Source organism: Lissotriton helveticus, chromosome 9, assembly GCF_964261635.1.
Source record: "Lissotriton helveticus chromosome 9, aLisHel1.1, whole genome shotgun sequence".
NCBI lineage: Eukaryota > Metazoa > Chordata > Amphibia > Caudata > Salamandridae > Lissotriton > Lissotriton helveticus.
Genome location: NC_136070.1, coordinates 1,155,083,695 through 1,155,100,184, shown reverse-complemented (window position 1 = coordinate 1,155,100,184; position 16,490 = coordinate 1,155,083,695). Strand labels below are relative to the sequence as shown.

Genomic DNA, 16,490 nt, shown 5'->3' with positions numbered 1-16,490 from the left:
TTGCTCACCTCTATAGCAAAAACTACTGAATAGATTTTACTTAAAGTCATGATTTAAGTACTTTGGTAAATTCAGACAGCAAAGGGGAAGCACTATAATAGGTGCTAGGACTTAAGGGAGTGCTAGGAATCACTCAGGAGTATGGAAAATGGGTCTTAAATTGGAATAAATAATGAATTTGCCATAGAAATGTTGCAGTGGGATTTGTGATCATGCTGCTGCTATTTTGTATTTGGCAACAGGCACCAAAATTGCAATTGCAAATTTTAATAACAATAAACGTAAAACAACTGAGATTGTGGTTGGGGATTGAGTGCATAGCCTGTCTGGTAAACAGGCCTTGTGGCCAACCGCTGCGGAGCAGATTAGGCATTTGGCAGGTGAATGCAGTATATATGCATACAAATTTGCTAATGACCCAATAGAAAAATGAAAAAAGAGGGAAGCCCAGCTGGTGTTGAGTCAAATCCGCGCTTGGAATGGCCAAAGGCGGTTGGCCTCCTACAGTGGGTCCCGGCACACAACTGTTGGATGTGCTATTTAATCAACACAAAGCAGAATTTCTCCCAGAACAAGCTTTAAGTGAAATTAGTGTTAGCTTTGGTTATGCCAAACAAAAAAAACACAATGAACTTAAAGTAATGGTTGAAAATTAAATGCAAAAAAATACTGATATCGCAGGTTAGAGCTCGGCAATATTCAACTCACAAAGTAGCTATGTGACTCATAAAGTGCACACCAAATGCTTATGACCCCACAGAAATACAATCAATAAGTACAAACTCATAAAAGTTCATCAAAACATCTACCCTAAAAGTAAATTATAGTATTTTCATTGTTACCTCATTGGTACTTTTAATGGTAATGTGATAAGGAATCTGACCTGTAACGCTGTTTATATAATACGTAATTATGTTTGTCACTTCAAGGGTGAGGTCATGATGTTACAGGGACATTATAGTTAGGTTTAGATTTTCCTCACATAAAACATAGAAATTCAGCCCGGCCCTGCAGCCAACCCCCAGTATGCAGCCAACTCCATGCTGTGCTTGGGCTTCGGCCCTGCATAGCGGGGGGTTGGCGACAAAGCCTGGCCCACCCCCAAAGTCAGCCAACCTGCAGGCCCCCTTCTGGGACAGTTTTGTTCCCTGGGTCCCAGGAACATATGGGGGAGGGGGCATGCAGCTTCCTCCCCAGGCCAATTTCAGCCCCAGGGACCCCATCACTTGGCGCACATATTTAATGGGGAAGGAGGCACATGGCCAGTTTGGCTACCCTCCCATGGGCCGATTTCTGTCTGCCCAGGGAACCACATCCCCAGGGCCTAACACACTGTGTAAGGGAAGGGGGGCATATGCCCCCTTCCCTGGGCTGATTTTTACCCCAGGGACTCCCTCCCTTGGGTCCCGACACATTTTTTTAAGGAATGGGGTACGCGATTCCCCTCCCTGGGCTGATGTCAGCCCTAGGGATCACATCTCCCAGGGCCTGGCTATATTCCAAAGGGGGATGGTGACATGCAACCTTCTCCCCGGGCCAATTGTGGTCCTGGGGACCCCATCCCGTGAGCCCACCCAACAAAGATAGGAGCTAATGTGGGTTCCCTGGTGCCCACACAGGGCACCACCACACTATGTTTCGGGAGCTGCAAGGGGTGCCCCATGGCCCCAGCTGGCCTGCCGTCTCTAGCAAGAGCTGACATTGCTCCCTCTCCGTAGGGGAGCAATCTTTTTATTTGTTTCTCTGTTCCCATCACTGCTGGCAGGGAAACAGATGACAATTCCGCTCCCAGCAGGCAGGAGCAGACTTGGTGTTTGCTCCCGCTTGACGGGAGTTTTGAAATTGTTCCCACCAACGGGCAGAGCAAACACAGATTTCCCTGCCCGTACCAGTATAGGCAGGGCAACCGCTATGTCCCTTGTGTGACCCAGGGCCATTATTGGCTCAGGGAGGACGGCCAAGCAGCCCCTCTCCCCATTTCATGCATGAGTGGGCACTGGAGGATGGGGTCCCCTGGACCAAACGTGGCCCGGGAGAGGGGCTGTGTGGTCTCCCTTCACATATCTGGCTGGTCCTTGGGGCATAGGGGGAGAGCACGTGCCTCTTTTAATAGGGATGGGCCCCGGGGAATGAGGTCCCTTGGGACTAAATGAGCCCGGGAGAGGCACCACGCACGACCCTCTCCCCCAATTATTTATATTTCCTCTCCCACCACCAGACGTGGTCCACCCAGAGGTCAATAAAACAAACATGAACTAGACTCCGCACTTTTAAAAAAAAAATCTTTTGCAGTGCATCGTCCGCAAAGTTGCAACACAATTTTTAAATAAATCAATTCTTCTTGCTTAAGGCGAGGTCCCTTTAGGACCCCACCACCAGGCCTAGGGAGTCAAACTATTCATATCCTGCCCCCTTGTTTTTCTTCAAACTTTTTTCTTTGGATTTGGCCCAGTCCAAGTCTTAAGATGGCTGCCACCACTTCCTGGTTGATGTGATGGCAGCCAATCATGCCATTGCAGTTGGTATGTGGATCCACTGCGATGGATCCGCGTCTCTAGATATAAATAAATATTTTTTCTTTAATAACTACAAAACTACTGAACAGATTTACACCACATTACAAAAAGCACTCTTTCTGGACCAAGATCTGCCAAATTTGGTTGCATTTCAATAAGTGGTTCGGGCTGTAGTTATCTCTAAAATCCCTATGGGAAAGTGCTTGACAAAAATGAGTTTTGATACCCCTCCCTTTTTCTTGGTCCCTGCTTGACGATTCATCCCGAACCTTTCCAAACAGCAGCTGAATTGAGTGGCAGCCTAGTTTTGAAAATATTCTGAGGATTCGTCAAACGACACTAAAGTTATTAGCAAAATAAAAAATGCTTTTCATATGGAAACTAGGTCCTAACTATAACTACCTACAGGTGTCCGCCAGTAGGCAATATAGATAGGTAATATAGATATATGCTCCCAGTGGATCGAGTATGATGTATCAAGTAGTGTTTATCAACTTGTGGCTCTTTAAGTATCCACAGCTGCAGAAAGAAAAATTATTCCCCTAGATCAATGGCTCTAAAGTGACGGTATCCACTACAAATATATAAACAACCCTTCCCCATTTTTCAAGTGACACTTTTCTAGCTCTGCATGCATGGCACTTTGGAATACTATGCTTAAGAACTCTGCTAGAAAAACAGACAGTTGAAGCGTGGAGATTTGTGGAGTGTAGGTGGTGTAGAAGTAGCCCAATAAAGATGCTGCTCTACACCTAAATTAATACATGTAGAAAACAAACATGAATGTATAGTTAATGTTCTGAACTAAAACTGAAAAACCACCACATTTTGCCAGTTAAACTTAGGTCCACGACCAATAACTTGCACAAGAGCCATACAAACCATAGTGTGAACCTAAAACGAAATGCTTATGTTCTCACATTATTTCAACATTTAACAATACCAAAAAGCAAGAGGTCAATAAAGAACAACACATACTTAAACAATAAATAATACTATATTAATAGTTGTCTCATCAGCTGCATGAATGAAGGGACCTCATCTTGGTGTGACAGATGCAATTACAAAAGATAAAGCATTGCTATGTGAGGTTATGCATCACATTGCCATTAACACTATTGATGTGCAAGTTATAGATTGTAGAGTTAAACATAAATGTGCATTTTAGTGGCCTTTCAGTTTTAAATTGTAACCATAACTATATATTAACTGTGCCTTTTGAGTGAATTTCAGATATTGTTGAAGCATATGTTAAAATCATATACCCAATACAAACTATTACCTCACATATAGATATATTTTTTTGTGCATTTCGTTTTTACCCATGTTGTGGAAAAAAACATACATTTGACCTCTGTTTAGATATATTTTTTTGTGCATTTCGTTTCTTTGAATGTAATACTTCACCCTACTTTGAACTTTCAGCCAAAGGCTGTGCACTGCATGAGTTGCAGAGCCAGGCCCAGGCCTTCAGCATCTACAACTTCTAGGTGCAGATTCTTGCCTTAGCTAGGCCCTGCATCCATGCCCTGCACACTGCATCAGCTGTGAATCTATTGCTCAATTCTCTTGAAGGAACGTTCCCTCATGAATTTACATTGGAACAATGGAAATATGAACCTTTATTGCTGTCAGGTTGTTAATTTCTCAATCTTTGATTAGCAGAGTAGATAAACCCAAAATGACAGCCAAAAGGTCAAGCTATTTTTTGCTACATTTGATGCCTATCTTTTTTGAGGTTTACTTTTGCAAAAACGTCAGAATTTGTTTTTCACCAAATCAAAATGAATTGGACCAAGCCCCTTCACACCATTCAATTTGGTGAAAATCCATTCAGAGAGTTTTGCTGTGCCTGCTACATTCATTTCCCTACGGGACCTAAAAGGGGTGTCTATCACTTTTGTGACCCCAAGTACATTTTTTGAAAGCCTTGACAGATTGTCATTTAACAACACAGAATCTTGTCAGCATATACGAGGAAAACTTTAGTAGAGACTTCTATATTTCTGTCAAACAGCACCAACTTTATTAAAGATTAAATACATCAATTTGATCTGTGTCTGTCTATCCATATCCATCTATCTTACCTATCTTATCTATCTATCTAGGTATCTCTTTATAGGGAATTTCCCATATTTTATCATCATTTTGATCATACATAATAAATATGTTCAGTATAGAGTAGGCACTCACATTTGTCATCAACGTGTATCTAACCAAAAGAAAAAAAACACTGGGGCAGGTTTTATACCTGGGTGAAGTGGTTACCGGTTGGATACAGGCCCTGAGTTTGTTGTTTAGAGCCCAGTCCAGGTCCTGTGATGCAGGTGTACCACTGTGGGGCAGGATGAGGTGCTGGAAGGATTCACTGAATCTCGTCACCAAGGATACTAAGTTTGCTTCTGAATCCAATGTGCAGTGCGCAAATGATGTTTCTGGTGTACAGCAGGCAGTGTTCCATAGGGGAATAAGGGCACAAAGATATATATTTACTGAAAAGAAAATTGTGCTGCACTGTAAAAAATACACAACTGCTGTAGGCACGCCTAAGGCAAGCCCGTCTGCACCTGTCCGCGCTCGTCCCGGGCTCAGCGCCAGCCCAGCTGCACGATTGTATCCAGAATGGCAGCCTTGTACTCATATACCAGAGGTGAGCTCCTGGAACTATCCTATTCGAGTCATAAATGTTCTGAGCCAATTCTGGGAGGCACTAAGGACATTGGGAATCAGAGATGTCCGAGTTGCAATTTGAGGCTCACAGACATAAAAATTAAGCATCATTTAGAGGAGGACTCTATGGATAGTCATAAAGTGCATCTGGAAGGAACAAAGAGGGATGAGGGTGTCCCCAAGATCATAACACCGACCGGAGGGTTCTCATGTGCACTGTTAAATGCGCGGTCACTAATTAAACACAAGCATGAATTTGGGTTTTTTGTTGACTTCCACGTCCTGGACCCTATTTTTGTCACGGAAGCCTGGGCTGATGAAACATTTGGGCCTGATTTGGTGATAGAAATCCCACCAGGGTTTGCAATAGCCAAGAAGGATTGTTTGGACGGAAAGGGAGTGGGTCTGGCAATAATCTATAGAGATCATTTGAAAGCATCTTTTAAAGTTATTCCCACAGACACCAAAGCCAAGGTGCTCTCTTTTAACATAACAGCCAGTCACGTGTTCTCGTTCAATGGGTTGCTAGTGTATAGGCCACCTGGATTAAGAACTAACTTCATGCTAACTATGGGCCAGCTCCCGGAACACAAAGTCAACTCACAAGATTTCACCATTCTAGGTGACTTTAATTTCCATCTAGATAATCGTTTTGATAAAGATTCTCAGGCCCGATCGACCTAGTGACAGGTGCAGGCCTAGAGCAGATTGTAGTAGGACCCACTCACATAGCTGGACACCTTTTGGATACCGTGTTTTTCAGATTGTCCCCAGTTGAAATTTAATAACAATTTACAACTTCAGTATTCTGACCATTTTGCAGTGATGATAACCATCACTCTGCCCTCTTCAACGGGCTCTAAGCATGGTCCAGTTAGTTGCCATAAAAGCTACTTGTGACAGTGTATAGATAAAACTAAATTTTCTACTCAACTGAGTCAGAACAAACCCTGCCTCTCCAGATATCCAGAAGCAGCTTCTTTACAATATCATACCTGGATTGCAGCAGCGGCACATACCACCATTTCCCAGAGAGCTGGGAAAACTAGCAGGGCCTTGGTTCTATGAAGAACTAAGGCTATCAAGAAGACTGTCGTAGTCAAGAAAGATGCTGGCGCAAACACTACGATCCCAGGGAGAAATAAATATAAGTCAAGACTGGCACAATATAAAGAATTGATTAAGAAAACTAAAATCAGCTATTTTTCAGAAAGAATAAAAAGAGCAAAGAATAACTCCAAAGAGCTTTTTGCAACGGTTTTGAAACGTAGCCATTTGCAGACTAGTCAAAGTACAATAGACAGGCTTTTTGTGATAATCTGGCCTCCTATTTTTGTGATAAAGTTTCTTCCATCCATAACTCCTTCATCTTACGGTCTGTAAATGCCCAGAGTGTTCAGCCTCCACCTACAGATACTGTACATCTACTCTTAGACTCGTCCATCCCATATCCTGAACTCAATTCATCCTGTTTTTTACATTTTACATCTATCTCTTATGAACAAACCTCAAAACTTCTTTTAGCAACACAGTCTGGATCCCCTTTGGATCCATGTCCTCCCAGAGTAAATCATATGCTAGTGGAGGCAGTTGCACGCCGACTCATTGGGGATCTTAACACCGCTATGGAAACTGCGATTTTCCCCATGTTGTGGAAAAAAACACACATTTTACCTCTGTTAAAAAAAAATCAAACTTGGATCAAACAGATGCAGGAAATGATCACCCTATGTCCCGTTTACCTCTACCAGCAAAGATTCTAGAGCAACATATGAACCAGGAATTAGTCACCTTTATTGAGAAAAATCAGCTTCTGGATTCCAGTATGGATTTAGAGCCCAGCATTGTACTGAACTGACCTTGATCACCTCTACTTAGGAAATTAGATGGGCAGTTGACAAAGGAGGTTTGGCAGTTTTGATACTGCTTGATCTGTCAGCTGCCGTTGATACGGTAGACCATGGCACTTTAATATATCGGCTGCAAGAGGCAGAGGTAGCAGGCCCAGCCCTGGCACTCTTTAGGTCACTTTTGCTTGATCGTGAACAATTTGTTGAAGTAAGAGGCTTTAAATCAAAATGTTTTAGGCTCCCATGTGGGGTGCCCCATCCTTTTCAACATTTATGTCACTCCTCTGGCACGTATGATCAAAACTCATGGCTTTGAATTGGTATCATATGCAGACGACACTCAGATTATCATATCAATCTCGAGCAAAAACCTTGATACAGCTCTTCATTTTAAGGAGTGCGTGAGATGTGTTAGTGAATGGATGGCCGAGAACTGCCTTAAGTTGAACTCAATTAAACAGAGGTCGCATTTTTTGGTAGAGACACAGCATTCTGGTCCTCAGAATGGTGGCCATTGGAGTTAGGGACTGTTCCCACCCCAGTTACTAAGGCCAAAAATCTTGGAGTCATCATGGATACCTTATCCTTTTCCCATCATGTAAAAATGCTTACTGCATCTATCTACTACACACTGAAAATCCTGAGGAAAGTGCTTCCATTTATACCGACAAATCTGCAGAAAACAGTGGTGGCAGCTTTAGTGTTATCAAAACTCGATTATTGCAATAGGCTACTGGTTAGAGCAAAAACATCAGTAGTGGCAAAGCTGCAGGTACTCCAGAATTCCGCAGCTAGATTGCTCTTTGGACTAGCTAAATATTTGTCAGCCAAACATGCTCTTAACACTCTGCATTGGCTGCCTATGGAAAAGCGCATCAGGTTCGAAGCCTCATGTATTGGCTTTAAAGCATTACAATACTCAGGCTCTATCTACCTGATATAGCGCTTCCAATGGCATACCCCAACACCTACACTTCAGTTGGCTTCACTGAAGTTGATGACAGAGCCAACCTCCCATCTCCAGAGATGGGGTGGTAAAAGCGTCATTAGTATTGCAACTAGATGGTGGAATAAGCTACCTTTTTATTTAAAGAAGGCTTCTAATCTACTGTCCTTTAGGAAAGGACTTAGGACGTGTCTCTTTACTCTGTTCAAGGACTGGAAATCTAACATCTCACTGGTGTTTTATGTGCCATTTCCACAAGCGCCTTGACGCCCTTGGGTCGTAGTGCACTATATAAATATATACATAAATAAATAAATAAGTAAATACAACTAGAAGGCAATCCTCTCAAGAAGTCACCCCACAAAGGCTAACAGTCTATTTAGCACTCAACACTATTCAACAATCAATTAACACATCAAGTCAAACTTACTCCAACCTACACTTGATTACTCACAATTTCAAAGCACACCAATCAATTAATAACGGGCAGCACCACACATCATGTTCATCAACACCCACAACAACCACAGCTATTTGGACCATACAAGAAGAGCCCATGTTGTGTGCATTGAAAACGAGTCATTAAAAGGTGCAGGGTGATTAAGAAGAGTAAATAACATATAACAAGAAACAAAGGGAGAGAACACACTCCTCAAACACTCCCAACAGAAAATGTGAATTAAGGAAACCACAAAAGGGACACTGAAACGATGAATAGGAGGCAAGTAGAACACTGGATAGATCGCATCAAACTAGTTATATATAGTGGGAATACAATGCTAACCTGTCTGAGACAGTCAAAGTAGTTTATGTCCAGTTCTAATAGAACAGACCATCCAACTAACATCTCACCTAAAGATTCAAATTAAAAGCCCCCAAAGAAAGGACGACCACCAGCTTACATCAAAATGTTTGAATTTATGGCTGAATAGGTGGATGAGTGACTTGTTCAATCTCGTTCCTCCCGTTGCTGCAGCAGGTGATCCTGCAGCAGACCTCCCTGCACTTTCAGCTCCCCACCCAATGTGTTTACAGCCCGGCACACTGCACTTTCAAAGCACTTCTTCCTACCCAGTACTACAGTCTGCTGTGAGGGGCCAGTGGGGAAGAAGCAGCCCAGGAGGAATTTCAGGATGTTAAACATAGTCCCCTTGTCAAGAAGGAGTTAGCAGAACTAGAAGTCATACCTAACTAAATATAATAAATAACCAGAGGCAAGAATAGTCTGCATTTAAGAGACTTCCAACGCCGCCAACAGGTCCCTTCCCTTTAACCTAAATCAAATGAAGTGTTTGTTGTACGACTGGGAAGATTTGTGTTGGTTGGCCTAAGAAGTCAAGATACTCCCTGGATTCTTCAGTTGTGTTGCTTCCACACTGTGCTGTCTGAAGGGATAGCTCTACAATCTGTCTACGCCGTAAACTCAATAACCTCGAATGCTGTCTATTCGGCGCATGAGTGACACAGGAATTGGTGGGTGAGGTGCACTGACCTATTGCCTTTCTTCTTTGATTGCCTCATATAAATAAGCCCTGAGAGACAGCTAAACCTGTCTCTAGACACATTTAAAGAAAAAAGAAACTATTGTAGTTTGTCCATTCCTGTTCTCAGCTGAACACTGCACATACAGCTGTGCAGATTAAACACTCATGATCACTCTTTGAAGTTGCACATTATGGTGTATATTTAGTTTGGCAAAATCTAACTTGCCTTTTCTATAAAATGTTCTGTATTGCATTGTGAAGTTGTTAAGAGTAATATAATTAAGATTAAGCTTGTTGGGACTGAATAATCAGATTTCAGAAGTGAATTTGGAGTGAGTAATGAGTGCGAATAAATGGCTATTCTAGTTGGGGGATAAATGAGTAGTTTGAGTTATTATTTATTATTTTTTTATTTTTTTATTTTATTTTATTTTTTTATTTATGAATTTTGTAGAGCGCACGGCTACCCCCGTCGGGGGTGTCCCGGCGCTAAGGCTGTAGGCAGAAGAGGAGGATCTATCTAGATAGATGAAAATAGCCAAGTTTTCAGCCGGCCACGGAACAGAGCTTCGGAAGGGGTAAATCTGAGGTCTAAAGGTAAGCTGTTCCAATGTTTGGCAGCAAGAACTGCGAAGGCTCTGCCACCCATTCTAGTGCGGCGGAAGCGTGGAACGATCATGAGACGTAAGTTGTTAGAACGTAAGTCTCTGACTGAGTGGGAAAGTACCAATCTCTTTCTTAGATATTCTGGTCCAGTTCCGTTCAGGGCTCGGAAAGCAAGAATGAGCGTTTTAAACTTAATGCGGCTGGCTATAGGAAGCCAGTGAAGCTTTTTGCGAAACGCAGAGATCGGGTGTCGGAAAGGGATATTGCCAATCAGTCTTGCTGCAGCATTTTGAACTACTTGAAGGCGTTCAATTTGATACAAAGGGGCCCCAGCATAAAGACTGTTGGCATAATCCAAGTGTGAGGTTATTAAGGCCTGAGTAACCGTTCTGCTCGCGTCCATCGGCAGAAATGGGAATATCTTTCTCATCATCTTTAATTTTCCAAAACAGGCAGCAGTGACCTTATTAATTTGAGGGCCACAGGAAAGCATATCATCAAATTGAAACCCCAAATTGCGGGCGGCATGCACCGGGATGGGAGGGGGGTTAAGTACTGTTGGCCACCACAATGAGGGAGGTATGGTCATTTTTTGATTAAAAAACAAGACCTCCGTCTTATCAGTGTTAAGTCGGAGATGGTTAGCCGACATCCAAAAGCAAATTTCGCCCAGACAATGGCGAAAGCTAGAAAGGCTGGAGTCAGAGTGATCTCTAAAGGAGAATATCAGCTGTGTATCATCAGCATAAGAGATCACTCTGACCCCACAAGATTCCACTACCTTGGCCAAAGGGGCCAGGTAGACATTAAAAAACAGTGGGCTCAGCGCAGAGCCCTGCGGGACTCCACACACAAGAGGTTTGCACCCCGATGTAAACGGTCTAAGAAGGACCCTCTGTGATCGTCCTTGAAGAAAAGAACTGATCCATGACAGGGCGGTGCCACCTAGTCCAGTCTGCTCCAGTCGATCTAAAAGTATTTTGTGGGACACCGTATCGAAAGCGGCGGACAGGCCTCCTCGCCCTTATCCACACATTCTCGAACGGTCTCCGATACTTCTAGCAGTGCAGTTTCTGTACTAAAACCCGTGTGGAAACCGGACTGGGAGTCATGGAGTAAAAAATTAGTCTCCAGATATTCTGCGAGTTGTAGCTGGACGGCCTTTTCCAAAACCTTCGCTGGTTTAGGAAGGAGAGAGATGGGCCGATAATTACAAAATTGCGTGGGGTCCGCGTCTGTTTTCTTCAGAATAGGCACAAGCATAGCTTCCTTCCAGGCAGTGGGGAATTGGCCTAGATGTAAAGAGGCATTCCATATAGAAGTAAGTGGCTCTATAAGTACGGTAGCTAAGTCACTCATAATCTTAGGGGGGACCGGATCAAGAGGAGAGCCTGATTTGCACTGAGTAAGTAGTTTAAGTGCAAGGTCTGGAGTGAGGTCCTTAAATGCCAGTAGGGCAGGAACAGTGTTAAGGCTGGTTGAGACTGGGGAAAGGGAATGCCCGGATGTTGCGACTGGAGGAAAAGAAGCAGAGATTTTCTCTATTTTTTCCTGAAAGAAGTCTGATAGTCCATTACAAAGAGACTGGTTGGCTAAATTATTAGGAGTCATGGCCGGCGGTTTGACAAAATCTTTGACAATTTTGAACAATGTTTTTGCCGAGTTGTCTGCATCTTTAATTTGCGAGGCAAAAAACTCTCTCATAGCGGATTTTTTTAGTTTGGTAAATTTCTTTAAGGCCGTTCTATAAATAAGTTTTGCCTCTGCATCATAGGTTAGTCTCCAGCTGCGTTCTAATTTTTTGCAGCGGCTTTTTTCTTCGCGCAGTGCAGCTGAAAACCAAGGAGCAGAGGGACGGGATCTCGCAGATGAGACAGGTACAGATGGAGCAATACCGTCAATCGTAGACAGTAGAGTCGCATTGAACTTGGTGACACAGACATCGATGTTATCAATGTGAGGCTCCAGAGGGCAGCTAAAGACAGGCTCTAAGGCAGTGCGCGTGACCTTGTACCATTTTCTCCTTTGGTCTATTCCCAGTTCCACCGGAATAGGTGCCTGAGGGAGTGGTATATCGACCGAAAGAAGATAGTGGTCGGACCATGTAAGGGGAAGGGAAGGGTGAGTGATGGTACCCGGGAGATTAGAAAAGATTAAGTCCAATGTGTGGCCAGCTACGTGCGTCGGGCCATGGATTAATTGCGTCAAGCTCAGGCTCTGAAGAGAGTCGAGGAATCGAGTGGCTTGGGTGCAGGTAAGGTCATCAGCGTGTAGGTTAAAATCACCTAAAACTATAAAGTGCGGGTGCTTAAGGGACAGGTCAGTTATAATATGAACCAGCTGCGTTAAAGAGGAGGGGGATGCTTTTGGTGGATTGTAGACTAAGATGCCGGTTAAATAAACCGACGCTGAATCTGCAATTGAGAAGTACATGGCTTCGATCATCCCAATGTTGCTGAGTTTTTTTATGGTGATGTTAAGTTGAGATTTGAACAGAATGGCAAGTCCGCCTCCCGTTTTACCTTCTCGGTTAATACCCAAGAAGCGATAGTCCGGGGGGGTGGCTAGATAGATATCCGGATTAGAGGTATCTTTTGTCCAAGACTCCGTGAGGAATAGAATGTCCCAACTATGAGTGGTCAGAGTCGACCAAATTTCATGTGAGTGACGAGGAAGGGATCTACAATTTATCAAAGCTGCTTTTAACGTACGTGCAATGCTCGGAGCGGGAGTTAATGGCGGCATGCGTTCGCTCCAAGGAAGGAGGGTCAGGTTGCACTGAAGACAGTGAAAGGAATGGCTGTCTAAGTTATTAGGAGGGCAGCGGACCGCTGTTGGGCAAGATCCTGATCCTATTAGTAGAAGCTGTTCTCTGGTCCAGCTGACGCGGTTCATGCCAGTCATCTGGGCAGGGGGACTGGCCCTAGGCCCGTGCCAGGGCGGACATGACAAATGATTTCTTTCATACATGACAGGAGGGTGGGAAGCGTCCAGAAGCTGGACCGCTACCCTGCCTTCCCAAGATGGCGGCGGTAATTCCGCGACTACCGGCGTCAGCGCCTCAAATCGGCTGCGCCTGTAGAATCAGGCAAAGATTAAGAGCGTCAAGGTAAATTAGTTCTCCCCTTCTAGGTCACATTATCAGGAATAATAAAACTGTGCCCAATAAAATATATACAATTTGTAAAAACAAGTCCTGATGCAATATTAACACACTCTAATTAATCGACAAAAGAGGTAAAGGAAGAGCGCCCCCGGCTTCCGCCTCAGGGGAAAGATGCTTACAGTTAGTGTTAGAAATACATAAGAGTGAGTGATTTAGGGTTGTCGTGCTCTTTGTTTTATGACATGATATTAGCATTTCCATTCTTCCACAGAACTGCAGATACACATGGTTCCATACATTTACAAATTCATGTCACTACGTGTATTGTGGAAGTGATGGTAATGGATTGCCGTTTCAAGGTTAATCTATACTAATATTATAAAGAGAGAGCTCAAACCTTTGAGGCGGGTAATCTCAGGAACCACAGCACCAATCACAACACCCAATACAGCATTGGAAAGGGCAGTTGCAGCAGAAGGACATAGGCTATACAGATGCCCACCATATACATTTGAAAGGTAAAAGAACCTTACCAGCAAAGTAGTCCCTTGTGGGCGTGGGCGTGGGCAGGGCGCGGCATAACGACAAAAAAAAGTGTTCCTTAAACGTGTGCGTTGTGCTGGGGGCGTGTGCTGGGGGCGTGAACAAGGCCAATGGGCAGGGCAATTGCGCGGCACCAAGGGGTGTGGCGAATGGGCGCGACAACCGGCAACAATCGCGCGGCACATCCCCCCAAAAAAAGCGTGCCTTGGGGCATGGCCAATGGGCGCAGCGATTGCCAGGGCTTAGGCGGAGGCAGACGCGACTGATCGTGCCTGCGGGGACAATAACTGCACAGTATCCTGCGCGCTGTCAGCCAGTCAACTCTCTGCATAAAGGACCGTGCCTGCGGGGACACTAACTGCAGCGTCTCCTGTGCGCTGTCACACACTCAACTCTCTGCATAAACGAATTGACACCAGGCGCACAACATCAACCAGGGCTGGAGCCGGGCTCAGGCGGCGAATGAACCGACTAAGCGCGCCTGCTGGGACACTAACCTTTGAACTGACTGCACTTTCCCACATGCGCAGCGTCTCCTGCGTGTGCTGTCACCCACTCACCTCTCTGCATCAACGACTTTACACCACAAGCACAACATCAAACAAAACTGGAGCCGGACCTCAAGCGGGGGATGACGTGATTCAGCGTGCCTGCGGGGACACAAAATTTACAACTGAATGCACTTTCACACATGCTTACCTACGGAAGTGGAGTACATACACACTAGAGACATCTAGTAATACTTCTTACTCCGAGGTACACACAGTAGCTGCACACACATGCCTAACTATTGTGACACTTCATGCTAAAAATGTTCTCTACCGCGAGATTTTAAAATACATTTCCCTTGTCTATTACACACATTGCATACATTCTGTTTCATACCCGGACAACGTCGGGACGGGCTGCTAGTTGGTTATATACAATCATAGAAATATGAGACATGATTTACAAATCTTTTTTTGAGTATATATGTCTTTGGCATAGTTTTGAATTTTCGTGATCAAGAAATGTTTGCACATTGTGTTCCATGATTAACATGTCTAACTCCTGGAACCTGCTCACAGGACATGATTTCAAAATTGCATACAAAACAAGAGTAAAACTCATCTACTTTGTGAATTAGGCCCAATATGTTAACCTCTAGACCGACATTGCTTGCTGTGTGACCATAATCAGTTTAAGGATTTTGAAAATTGCCTGTACTAGGGTGTGTCTCGATGTGAGTAACTGGTTTTCCCTCTCACTTTACTCTCATTGCATCCTCCACAATAATAAATGCCTCTTTATTTCCCATCACCAGTTTACATGGCTTTGAAAAGAATAAAAATGGAATCAACAATCCCTGCTGAACAGTTTAATCCAAATTACTTTTGATTCATTGTTCCGCCAGTTAAGGCCTTATTATTAGGAGTTATTTGAAACTCCTGATTTGGTAATTCCTCATATTGAGGGGTGAAGTAGCGCAGAGACGTGAAATTATAACACCTTTAGGAGTTTGCTCCTTAGGAATGGGCAATAACTGTAGGAATTGATGTTCGTGCACAGATCCTTCTAAGTTTTCCTTTCCCAAATCTGGTACACTTTTGCACGCATACACTTTTTGACAGATTCCCTGGATTTCATGTGTATGTCCAGTAATTGCCATTACTTGCCGTTTTGAGATTATACCCTATCTTGTAATATTTCACTAGACAACAATATTGACATAAGAAGGCAACTCATCATATTAAACTCGTATAGAGGCTACCACTTTTCAAACTGATTGAGGACATTATTGGCAATTGTTCTCTTACACATGTTTTTGCCTATTAGCATGTCTCCAGAGGTTGACATTGGATGATGTTACTTTCTGTTTGTATGTGGTGTATTTGTTACTTGGTAGCCTTGGTGGTTAACCTATGCAAAGTATCTATGCAGTTAGCATGTTTAACTCTCTTAATTTACCTTTGTGTGTAGTAGTGTTCAATAATATTTATGTGATTTTCCTCTTATTTTTTGCAGAGGCAAACTATGCAAGCAGCACTAGATTTCCTCTTGCCGGTAACGGGCTACCATTTACAACAAACCATTCAGTACCATCCAAACAAACTGTCTTTTCTTGGCAAGCCGCGATTGATGCTGCTAGAAAAGCTAAGGCGGCCCAAGCTATGAGCGCCGAAGAAACTCTACCTGTAGGATCTCTCTCTTTGAAAAAACGACAGCAATATGCCAAGAGCAAAAAACAGGGAGGTTCGACGAACAACAGACCACCCCGGGCCCTCTTCTGCTTGTCCCTCAATAACCCCATCCGAAGAGCCTGCATTAGTATTGTCGAATGGAAGTATCCTTTTAACTCTGTTGTGGTGTGTATATCTTTAAATGTTGCATCAACCCTTGGGGGGGGGGGGATTGTTTGATCTACTGCGCTACCTTGCAATGTCACTGTTGTATCGGTTGCTTATTTTTAATATGTATACATGTAAAGATGTATTGCATAATTTTTTATTGACAAACCTGCACTCCTTTAGTTGTCCTTCGAAGGTGGATTAATAGTTTTATTGTATTGGGCAAGATTTCCGACATACACCATAGGTGTTGAACTAAGTTTACGTTGATGCCACACATCTGTTTATTTGAGGGAAAGCAAAAGCATTTTCTATATAGCAATCAAAAGCTTACACGGGTCTTACCAGTTTTGTGCATGGAAACAATAAGCGGTAGACGAGTCATGGCACAAACTGTACAGCTCATAGATGTCAGCCTTGTTTTTAAAGTATTTCTTTACAC

General features: G+C 43.5%; 1 protein-coding gene across 2 annotated transcripts in view; it reads left to right on the top strand.

The window, feature by feature from the left end:
- Positions 1-16,490, top strand: part of CACNA1D (calcium voltage-gated channel subunit alpha1 D) — a 1,365,963-nt gene that overhangs the window by 410,807 nt on the left and 938,666 nt on the right. For both annotated transcript variants that reach the window (XM_078661595.1, XM_078661596.1), the window contains exon 2: positions 15,726-16,044. In XM_078661595.1, coding sequence (XP_078517721.1) covers positions 15,726-16,044 — 319 coding nt within the window. The remainder of the gene's footprint in view (positions 1-15,725; positions 16,045-16,490) is intronic.